The sequence below is a fragment of the Ips typographus genome, linkage group LG15, assembly GCF_016097725.1.
Source record: "Ips typographus isolate SLU linkage group LG15, UJ_Ityp_2.0, whole genome shotgun sequence".
In the NCBI taxonomy this organism is placed as follows: domain Eukaryota; kingdom Metazoa; phylum Arthropoda; class Insecta; order Coleoptera; family Curculionidae; genus Ips; species Ips typographus.
The window spans coordinates 8,497,714-8,508,955 of NC_138436.1; the positions used below are offsets into that span (position 1 = coordinate 8,497,714).

An 11,242-nucleotide genomic window follows, 5' to 3' on the forward strand; every position below is an offset into this window, starting at 1 on the left:
TGACGTGTTTTTGAGGTTAAAAAACTGAAATTAATTTTCGTAGGCGGGCGCCGTTGCCAACAACGCGACAATCACGGACGAAACGTTGCTGGGCCAGCCGACGGAGGGCGCGCTGCTCGCGGCCGCCATGAAACACGGCCTGTACAACGTTGCCGAACGTTACGTGCGTTTGCGCGAGTATCCGTTCTCGTCCGAACAGAAAATGATGGCGGTCAAGGTGGCCGCGAAATACGAACAGCCGTCCAAAGGCGAATTGTACTTTGCGAAGGGCGCTCTGGAGAAGATCTTGCCCAAGTGCACCGGCTATTTTCAGCACGGCGCAGTTGAGCCGTTGACCGGCGAGAAAATTGCCGAATTCGGCGCGGAATGCGTCGAAATTGCCAAACGAGGACTGCGCGTCATCGCCCTGGCCAAAGGTACGCAAATCTAACCTCGAACGCCTTTTTAGAGCTTTTGGCAACGTTGCAAACCATTTTTGAAAGTTTGCCAATATTTTACTTTGACTGACTGATATTTTTCCAAACATTCGGCAACATTGTAATACGTTTTTGATACTTTGCCACAACAAGTTTTGCGATACCTACTTTTGCGGAAAAAAATGACTTTTCTCCCTGACTGTACTAAATTTTTATGTGTTTTTAGTGTCACTAGATAGGAAATTTAGTGAGGATTCCAAAAATGTGCTTAAAACTGTCATTTTGTCACTCCAAGTGGGTTTTCCAAGCGATTTTGTCCCTGACTGTTTTTTAAAACTGTCTTCCTGACAGTTTTAACTTTAACCTCACTTTTCTCACTGACTGTACTTGATTTTTTAGTGTTTTTAGTGTCATTGGATAGGAAATTTAATGAGGATTCCAAAAATGTGCTTAAAACTGTCATTTTGTCACTCCAAGTGGGTTTTACAAGTGATTTTGTCCCTGACTGTTTTTTAAAACTGTCTTCCTGACAGTTTTAACTTTAACCTCATTTTTCTCCCTGACTGTACTAAATTTTTAAGTGTTTTTTAGTGTCATTGGATAGGAAATTTAGTGAGGATTCCAAAAATGTGCTTAAAACTGTCATTTTGTCACTCCAAGTGGGTTTTACGAGTGATTTTGTCCCTGACTGTCTTTTAAAATTGTCTTTCTGACAGTTTTAACTTTAACCTCACTTTTCTCACTGACTGTACTAAATTTTTAAGTGTTTTTTAGTGTCATTAGATAGGAAATTTAGTGAGGATTCCAAAAATGTGCTTAAAACTGTCACAATGTCACTCCAAGTGGGTTTTACGAGTGATTTTGTCCCTGACTGTTTTTTAAAACTGTCTTCCTGACAGTTTTAACTTTAACCTCATTTTTCTCCCTGACTGTACTTGATTTTTTAGTGTTTTTAGTGTCATTGGATAGGAAATTTAGTGAGGATTCCAAAAATGTGCTTAAAACTGTCATTTTCTCACTCCAAGTGGGTTTTCCAAGCGATTTTGTCCCTGACTGTTTTTTAAAACTGTCTTCCTGACAGTTTTAACTTTAACCTCACTTTTCTCCCTGGCTGTACCTGATTTTTAAGTGTTTTTTAGTGTCGTTGGATAGGAAATTTAGTGAGGATTCCAAAAATGTGCTTAAAACTGTCATTTTGTCATTCCAAATGGGTTTTACAAGTGATTTTGTCCCTGACTGTTTTTTAAAACTGTCTTTCTGACAGTTTTAACTTTAACCTCACTTTTCTCACTGACTGTACTAAATTTTTAAGTGTTTTTTAGTGTCATTAGATAGGAAATTTAGTGAGGATTCCAAAAATGTGCTTAAAACTGTCATTTTCTCACTCCAAGTGGGTTTTACAAGTGATTTTGTCCCTGACTGTTTTTTAAAACTGTCTTCTTGACAGTTTAAACTTTAACCTCACTGACTGTACTAAATTTTTAAGTGTTTTTTAGTGTCATTAGATAGGAAATTTAGTGAGGATTCCAAAAATGTGCTTAAAACTGTCATTTTCTCACTCCAAGTGGGTTTTACAAGTGATTTTGTCCCTGACTGTTTTTTAAAACTGTCTTCCTGACAGTTTTAACTTTAACCTCACTTTTCTCACTGACTGTACTAAATTTTTAAGTGTTTTTTAGTGTCATTAGATAGGAAATTTAGTGAGGATTCCAAAAATGTGCTTAAAACTGTCATTTTCTCACTCCAAGTGGGTTTTACAAGTGATTTTGTCCCTGACTGTTTTTTAAAACTGTCTTCCTGACAGTTTTAACTTTAACCTCACTTTTCTCACTGACTGTACTAAATTTTTAAGTGTTTTTTAGTGTCATTAGATAGGAAATTTAGTGAGGATTCCAAAAATGTGCTTAAAACTGTCACAATGTCACTCCAAGTGGGTTTTACGAGTGATTTTGTCCCTGACTGTTTTTTAAAACTGTCTTCCTGACAGTTTTAACTTTAACCTCATTTTTCTCCCTGACTGTACTTGATTTTTTAGTGTTTTTAGTGTCATTGGATAGGAAATTTAGTGAGGATTCCAAAAATGTGCTTAAAACTGTCATTTTCTCACTCCAAGTGGGTTTTCCAAGCGATTTTGTCCCTGACTGTTTTTTAAAACTGTCTTCCTGACAGTTTTAACTGTAACCTCACTTTTCTCACTGACTGTACTAAATTTTTAAGTGTTTTTTAGTGTCATTAGATAGGAAATTTAGTGAGGATTCCAAAAATGTGCTTAAAACTGTCACAATGTCACTCCAAGTGGGTTTTACGAGTGATTTTGTCCCTGACTGTTTTTTAAAACTGTCTTCCTGACAGTTTTAACTTTAACCTCATTTTTCTCCCTGACTGTACTTGATTTTTTAGTGTTTTTAGTGTCATTGGATAGGAAATTTAGTGAGGATTCCAAAAATGTGCTTAAAACTGTCATTTTCTCACTCCAAGTGGGTTTTCCAAGCGATTTTGTCCCTGACTGTTTTTTAAAACTGTCTTCCTGACAGTTTTAACTGTAACCTCACTTTTCTCACTGACTGTACTAAATTTTTAAGTGTTTTTTAGTGTCATTAGATAGGAAATTTAGTGAGGATTCCAAAAATGTGCTTAAAACTGTCATTTTGTCATTCCAAATGGGTTTTACAAGTGATTTTGTCCCTGACTGTTTTTTAAAACTGTCTTCCTGACAGTTTTAACTTTAACCTCATTTTTCTCCCTGACTGTACTAAATTTTTAAGTGTTTTTTAGTGTCATTGGATAGGAAATTTAGTGAGGATTCCAAAAATGTGCTTAAAACTGTCATTTTGTCACTCCAAGTGGGTTTTACGAGTGATTTTGTCCCTGACTGTCTTTTAAAATTGTCTTTCTGACAGTTTTAACTTTAACCTCACTTTTCTCACTGACTGTACTAAATTTTTAAGTGTTTTTTAGTGTCATTAGATAGGAAATTTAGTGAGGATTCCAAAAATGTGCTTAAAACTGTCACAATGTCACTCCAAGTGGGTTTTACGAGTGATTTTGTCCCTGACTGTTTTTTAAAACTGTCTTCCTGACAGTTTTAACTTTAACCTCATTTTTCTCCCTGACTGTACTTGATTTTTTAGTGTTTTTAGTGTCATTGGATAGGAAATTTAGTGAGGATTCCAAAAATGTGCTTAAAACTGTCATTTTCTCACTCCAAGTGGGTTTTCCAAGCGATTTTGTCCCTGACTGTTTTTTAAAACTGTCTTCCTGACAGTTTTAACTTTAACCTCACTTTTCTCCCTGGCTGTACCTGATTTTTAAGTGTTTTTTAGTGTCGTTGGATAGGAAATTTAGTGAGGATTCCAAAAATGTGCTTAAAACTGTCATTTTGTCATTCCAAATGGGTTTTACAAGTGATTTTGTCCCTGACTGTTTTTTAAAACTGTCTTTCTGACAGTTTTAACTTTAACCTCACTTTTCTCACTGACTGTACTAAATTTTTAAGTGTTTTTTAGTGTCATTAGATAGGAAATTTAGTGAGGATTCCAAAAATGTGCTTAAAACTGTCATTTTCTCACTCCAAGTGGGTTTTACAAGTGATTTTGTCCCTGACTGTTTTTTAAAACTGTCTTCTTGACAGTTTAAACTTTAACCTCACTGACTGTACTAAATTTTTAAGTGTTTTTTAGTGTCATTAGATAGGAAATTTAGTGAGGATTCCAAAAATGTGCTTAAAACTGTCATTTTCTCACTCCAAGTGGGTTTTACAAGTGATTTTGTCCCTGACTGTTTTTTAAAACTGTCTTCCTGACAGTTTTAACTTTAACCTCACTTTTCTCACTGACTGTACTAAATTTTTAAGTGTTTTTTAGTGTCATTAGATAGGAAATTTAGTGAGGATTCCAAAAATGTGCTTAAAACTGTCATTTTCTCACTCCAAGTGGGTTTTACAAGTGATTTTGTCCCTGACTGTTTTTTAAAACTGTCTTCCTGACAGTTTTAACTTTAACCTCACTTTTCTCACTGACTGTACTAAATTTTTAAGTGTTTTTTAGTGTCATTAGATAGGAAATTTAGTGAGGATTCCAAAAATGTGCTTAAAACTGTCATTTTGTCATTCAAAATGGGTTTTACAAGTGATTTTGTCCCTGACTGTCCTAAAAACTGTCTTTCTGGCAATTTAAACTTTAACCTCACTTTTCTACCTGACCGTATTTGATTTTTTAGTGTTTTTTATGTCATTGGATAGGAAATTTAATGAGGATTCCAAAAATGTGTTTAAAACTGTCATTTTGTCATTCCAAGTGGGTTTTACAAACAATTTTGTCCTTGACTGTCTTTACAAACTATGTTTCTGACAGTTTCAATTTTAACCTCACTTTTCTCCCTAACTGTACTTGATTTTTTAGTGTTTTTTAGTGTCACTAGATAGGAAATTTAGTGAGGATTTCAAAAATGTGCTTAAAACTGTCATTTTGTCATTCCAAGTGGGTTTTACAAGCGATTTTGTCCTTGACTGTCCTTGCAAACTGTCTTTCTGAGAGTTTGTACTTTGACAGCGTTTTTTTTTACCTGACTGTACTTGATTTCTTGGTGGTTTTTTATGTCATTGGATAGGAAATTTAATGAGGATTCCAAAAATGTGCTTAAAACTGTCATTTTGTCACTCCAAATGGGTTTTACAAGTGATTTTGTCCTTGACTGTCTTTTAAAACTGACTTTCGGCCAAAGGTACGCAAACCTAACCTTATTTTACACACAAACGTGTTTTTAGAGCTTTTGGCAACGTTGCAAACCATTTTTGAAAGTTTGCCAATATTTTACTTTGACTGACTATATTTTTCCAAACGTTCGGCAACATTGTAATACGATTTTGACACTTTGCCGCAACAAGTTTTGCGATACCTACTTTTCCGACTTTTAAAACATTTTAAGCGCTTTTTCGTCATTTTGTTTGCAATTTGGCAACATTGTAATCACTTTTACAACACTTTTTCTTAATTTTTTTTTTTTTTTTTTTTTTTTTTACAATTTGGCAACAATGTTAGACAAGCTTTGGCAACGTTGCAACTACATTCTGCCAGTATACTGTTAGTGGTGTCGGCACGTTTGGCAACGTTGCCCTTAGAAATTTTAAGCGCTTTTTCGTCACTTTGTTTGCAATTTGGCAACATCGTTATCACTTTTACGACACTTTTTGTAAATTTTTTTTTTTTTACAAATTGGCAACAGTGTTGGACAAGCTTTGGCAACGTTGCAACCACACTCTGCCAGTATACTGTTAGTGATGTCGGCACGTTTGGCAACGCTGCAAAACATTTTTGAAAGTGCTAATATTTCAAGATTTTGTCCCTGACTGTTTTTACAAACTGTGTTTTGACAGTTTCAATTTTAACCTCACTTTTCTCCCTGACTGTACTCGATTTTTTAAGGTTTTTTAGTGTCATTAGATAGGAAATTTAGTGAGGATTACAAAAATGTGCTTAAAACTGTCATTTTCCCACTTCAAGTTGGTTTTAAAGGTGATTTTGTCCTTGACTGTCTTTACAAACTGTGTTTTTGGCAGTTTCAACTTTGACACCACTTTTCTTCCTGACTGTACTCAATTTCCTGGTGTTTTTTATGTTATTAGATAGGAAATTTAGTGAGGATTCCAAAAATGTGCTTAAAACCGTTGTTTTCTCTCTCCAAGTGGGTTTTGCAGGCGATTTTGTCCCTGACTGTCCTTTCAAACTGTATTTCTGACAGTTCAAACTTTGATCTCACTTTTCTTCCTGACTATACTTGATTTTTTAGTGTTTTTAGTGTCATTGGATAGGAAATTTAATAAAGATTTCAAAAATGTGTTTAAAACTGTCATTTCCTCACTGCAAGTGGGTTTTACACGCAATTTTGTCCCTGATTGTCCTTTCAAATTGTCTTTCTGAGAGTTTGTACTTTGACAGCGTTTTTTTATCTGACTGTACTTGATTTCTTGGTGGTTTTTTATGTCATTGAATAGGAAATTTAGTGAGGATTCCAAAAATGTGCTTAAAACTGTCATTTTCCCACTCCAAGTGAGTTTTACAAGCGATTTTGTCCCTGACTATCCTTTCAAACTTTGTTTCTGGTAGTTGAAATTTTAAAATTGTTTTTCTCCCTGACTGTACTTAATTTTCTAGTGTTTTTTATGTCATTAGATAGGAAATTTAGTGAGGATTCCAAAAATGTGCTTAAAACTGCCATTTTACCACTCCAAGTGGGTTTTACAGGCGATTTTGTCCCTGACTGTCCTTTCAAAGTGTCTTTCTGAGAGTTTGTACTTTGACAGCGTTTTTTTACCTGACTGTACTTGATTTCTTGGTGGTTTTTTATGTCATTGGATAGGAAATTTAATGAGGATTTCAAAAATATGCTTAAAACTGTCACAATGTCACTCCAAGTGGGTTTTACGAGTGATTTTGTCCCTGACTGTCTTTTAAAACTGTCTTTCTGACAGTTTTAACTTTAACCTCACTTTTCTCCCTGACTGTACTCAATTTTAAAGTGTTTTTTAGTGTCATTGGATAGGAAATTTAGTGAGGATTCCAAAAATGTGCTTAAAACTGTCATTTTGTCACTCCAAGTGACTTTGACAGGCAATTTTGTCCTTGACTGTCTTTCTGACAGTTTAAACTTTCACCACCGTTTTTTTCTCCAAATTGACGTCTGTCAAAAGTGACAGTTATCGCGCTGTTTCGAACGCAAAATGTCAAAAAATGACAGTTGTCAAAAAACTCTGTTTAATTTGTTTGAAAGTGACAGTTTGTTTTGAAAATTGACGCTTGCGTCAAAAATTAACTTTTTAAACCCTTTCGGAAGGCTGTCGAGCCTTCTCGCACATTCTAGAATCTTCCGAAACCATCTAGAACTGTCTAGAATAATCCGAGACCAGTTTTCTGGGCCTTCTGGAACATTCTAGAGTCCTCTGGCAGCATCTGGAACTTCCTGAAACCTTCTAGAACTTTCGGAAACGTCGTAAAGCATTATGGAACCTTCTAGAACAATCTGGAACGTTCTATTACATTCTAGGACCTTTCAGAAGGCTGTCGGGCTCTAAAATTGTTGGAAAAGCTGTACAGTGTTGCCAAACGTACTAAAAGTAGTAAAAATGTTGAAAAATCCTTAAACAACGTTGCCAAATTTACTAAAAACCTTAAAAAGTACCCTGCGGGCTCTAAAACTGTTGGAAAAGCTGTACAGTGTTGCCAAACGTACTAAAAGTAGTAAAAATGTTGTAAAATCCTTAAACAACGTTGCCAAATTTACTAAAAACCTCCAAAAGTATCCTGCAGGCTCTAAAACTGTTGAAAAAGCTGTACAGTGTTGCCAAACGTACTAAAAGTAGTAAAAATGTTGTAAAATCCTTAAACAACGTTGCCAAATTTACTAAAAACCTTCAAAAGTACCCTGCGGGCTCTAAAATTGTTGGAAAAGCTGTACAGTGTTGTCAAATGTAGGAAAAGTGGTAAAAACGTTGAAAAATCCTTAAACAACGTTGCCAAATTTACTAAAAATTTCAAAAGTATCCTGCAGGCTCTAAAAGCTGTACAGTGTTGCCAAATGTACTGAAAGTAGTAAAAATGTTGCAAAATCCTTAAACAACGTTGCCAAATTTACTAAAAACCTCCAAAAGTATCTTGCGGACTCTAAAACTGTTGGAAAAGCTGTACAGTGTTGCCAAATGTGGCAAAAATGGTAAAAATCGTTAAACAACGTTGCCAAACTTATTAGAAATTCCTAAAAGTACCCTGCGGGCTCTAAAACTGTTGAAAAAGCTGTACAGTGTTGCCAAACGTACTAAAAGTAGTAAAAATGTTGCAAAATCCTTAAACAACGTTGCCAAATTTACTAAAAAACCTTAAAAAGTATCCTGCAGGCTCTAAAAGCTGTACAGTGTTGCCAAACGTAGTAAAAGTCGTAAAAAATTTAAAAAAAAATTAATATATAATATTAAATGTATTATTATTATTATTTTATATATTATTATTTTTTTAATATTTTAATTTTTTTTTAATATTTTTTTTTTATTATTTCTTTTATTATTTTTATTTGTTTTTATTATTATTTGTTTTTTAATTTTTTTTTTTTGGTTTTTTTAATTTTTTCTTTTTTTTATTTTTTTTTTTATTATATTTTTGACACAGGTCCGTCACTGACAGAAATGACGTATCTGGGCATCGTGGGTATTTGCGATCCGCCGCGTCCGATGGTGCGCGAAGCCATCAACATTCTGACGGAATCGGGCGTGCAAGTGAAAATGGTGACGGGCGATGCGCGCGAAACGGCCGTTGCCATAGGTAACCGCGACGCAACATCCGCCATTTTTTTTTTTTTTGACAGAATCGACGTCTAAAATTTGACACTTTTGACAGCGCAATCGATCGGCCTGCAAACGCAAACGGCCAACGTCCTGTCCGGCGAACAGTTGGACGCGATGAGCGAACCCGAGTTGGACGCCGCCTGCCCATTGGCCGCCGTCTTTTACCGAGTGTCGCCGAAAAACAAACTGTCAATCGTCAAGGCGCTTCAAAGGTAACTGTCGACTGTCAAATGTCAAACAAAAAACTGTCAAACGTCAACTGACTGTCAAATGTCTGAAACGTGACGCGATTTGCAGATCGGGCCACATCGTGGGCATGACGGGAGATGGCGTGAACGACGGCGTCGCCCTGAAAAAGGCCGACATTGGTATCGCGATGGGCAAGAATGGGACGGACGTGTGCAAGGAGGCGGCCGACATGATTCTGGTCGATGACGATTTTTACACGATCATGTGAGTAGGCCTTGACCGGTTTCCGGACGTTTCCGCAAGGTTCTAGAACGCTTTTGAAAGCTTCTAGATTGTTTTGGAAGGTTTTAGAATGTTCTAAAGCAATCTAGAAGGTTCTAAAACGTTTTGGAATGTTTTAGAACAGTTCGGAAGGTTCTAGAACGTTCCTTAAAGTTCTAGAATGCTTTTGAAAGCTTCTAGAAAGTTCCAAAAGATTCTGGAACGTTAGAGAAGGTCAGGACAAAGTTCTTAAACGTTAAGAAGGGACGTTTCTTCGTTCTGGAACGTCTCAGAAGCTTCTAGAAAGTTCCAAAAGATTCTACAGTGTTCTGAAAGGTTCCAAGAGTTTCTGGAACGTCCCAGATTGGAACGGAACGTTCCTTAATGTTCTAGAATGCTTTTGAAAGCTTTTAGAAAGTTCTAAAAGATTCTAGAATGATTTGGAAGGTTCTAGAACGTTAAAGACTGTTCTAGAATGTTGTGGAAGCTTTTGGAATGTTTTAGAACGGTCTGGAAGATTCTAGAACGTTAAAGAACGTTCTAGATCGTTTTGAAATGTTCTAGAGCGATCTGGAAGACTCTAAAACGTTTTGGAAGCTTTTGGAATGTCCCAGATTGGAATGGAACGTTCCAGAAGGTTTTAGAATGCTTTTGGAAGATTCTAGAAAGTTCTAAAAGCTTCTAGAACGTTGGAGAATATCAGGACAAAGTTTTTAATGTTCAGAAGGTTTTGGAAGCTTCTGGAACGTCCCAGATTGGAACGGAACGTTCTTGACCGGTTTTAGAACGGTTCCGGAAGGTTATAGAACGTTAAAGACCGTTCTAGAACGTTTTGGAAGATTTTAAATTGTTCTAGAGCGATCTAGAAGGCTCTAGAATCTTTTGGAATGTTCTAGAATTGTCTGGAAAGCTCTAGAACGTGAAAAACTGTTCTAGAATGTTTTGGAAGGTTCTGGAACGTCTCAGATTAGAACGGAACGTTCCAGAAGGTTCTACAGTGTTCTGAAAAGTTCTAAAAGCTTCTAGAACGTTAGAGAAGGTTCTAGAATGCTTTTGGAAGCTTCTAGAATGATGCAGAAGATTCTAAAGTATTCTGAAAGGTTCCAAGAGGTTCTGGAATGCTTTTGAAAGCTTCTAGAATGTTCCAAAAGATTCTACAGTGTTCTGAAAGGTTCTAAATGCTTCTGGAACGTTAGAGAAGGTCAGGACAAAGTTCTTAAACTTTGAGAAGGCTTTGGGAGCTTCTGGAACGTCCCAGATTGGAGCGGAATGTTCCGGAAACTTCTGGAATGCTTTTGGAAGCTTCTAGAAAGTTGAAAATGATTCTGAAAGGTTCTAAAAGCTTCTAGAACATTAGGAAAGATTCTAAAGTGTTCTGAAAGGTTCAGAAGGTTTTGGAACGTCTCAGATTGTAACGGAACGTTCCAGAAGGTTCTAGAATGTTTTGGAAGCTTTTAGAATGTTCTAGAATTGTCTGGAAGGCTCTAGAATGTGAAAAACTGTTCTAGAACGTTTTGGAAGCTTTTGGAATGTTTTAGAACGGTCCGGAAGGTTCTAGAACGTTAAAGACCGTTCTAGAACGTTTTGGAAGATTTCAGAATATTCTAGAGGGATTTAGAAGGCTCTAGAACGTTTTGGAATGTTCTTGAACAGTCTGGAAGGTTCTAGAACGTTAAAAACTGCTCTAGAACGTTTTGGAAGGTCTTAAATTGTTTTAGAACGATCTGGAAGACTCTAGAACCTTTTAGAATGTTTTAGAACGGTCCGGAAGGTTCTAGAATGATTTGGAAAATTTTAGAATTTTCTGAAAGGCTCTAGAACGTTAAAGATTGTTCTGGAATGCTTTTGAAGTCTTCTAGAATGATGCAGAAGATTCTACAGTGTTCTGAAAAGTTCCAAAAGCTTCAAGAACGTTAGAGAAGGAGAGGGATAAAGTTTTTAAATTATGAGAAGGTTTTGGAAGCTTCTGGAACGTCCCAGATCGGAACGGAACGTTCCAGAAGGTTCTAGAATGTTTTTGAAAGCTTCTAGAATGATGCAGAAC

General features: G+C 36.1%; 2 protein-coding genes and 1 long non-coding RNA gene across 5 annotated transcripts in view; 2 read left to right on the forward strand and 1 right to left on the reverse strand.

Annotated features, from left to right (window-relative positions):
* The window catches only part of Polr3B (RNA polymerase III subunit RpIII128), a 124,207-nt gene that overhangs the window by 76,059 nt on the left and 36,906 nt on the right, over positions 1–11,242 (forward strand). The gene's annotated exons all lie outside the window — the stretch shown is intronic.
* Positions 1–11,242, forward strand: part of SPoCk (secretory pathway calcium atpase) — a 40,380-nt gene that overhangs the window by 23,545 nt on the left and 5,593 nt on the right. For both annotated transcript variants that reach the window (XM_081993347.1, XM_081993348.1), the window contains exons 9-12: positions 44–416; positions 8,573–8,725; positions 8,801–8,960; positions 9,046–9,201. In XM_081993347.1, the coding sequence (XP_081849473.1) occupies positions 44–416; positions 8,573–8,725; positions 8,801–8,960; positions 9,046–9,201 (842 nt within the window). The remainder of the gene's footprint in view (positions 1–43; positions 417–8,572; positions 8,726–8,800; positions 8,961–9,045; positions 9,202–11,242) is intronic.
* On the reverse strand, positions 7,708–8,574 carry LOC145738528 (uncharacterized). Its single transcript, XR_014180784.1, has 2 exons — positions 8,176–8,574; positions 7,708–8,064 (listed from the first exon to the last, which is right to left on the reverse strand). It is a non-coding gene; the product is annotated as an uncharacterized LOC145738528 (long non-coding RNA).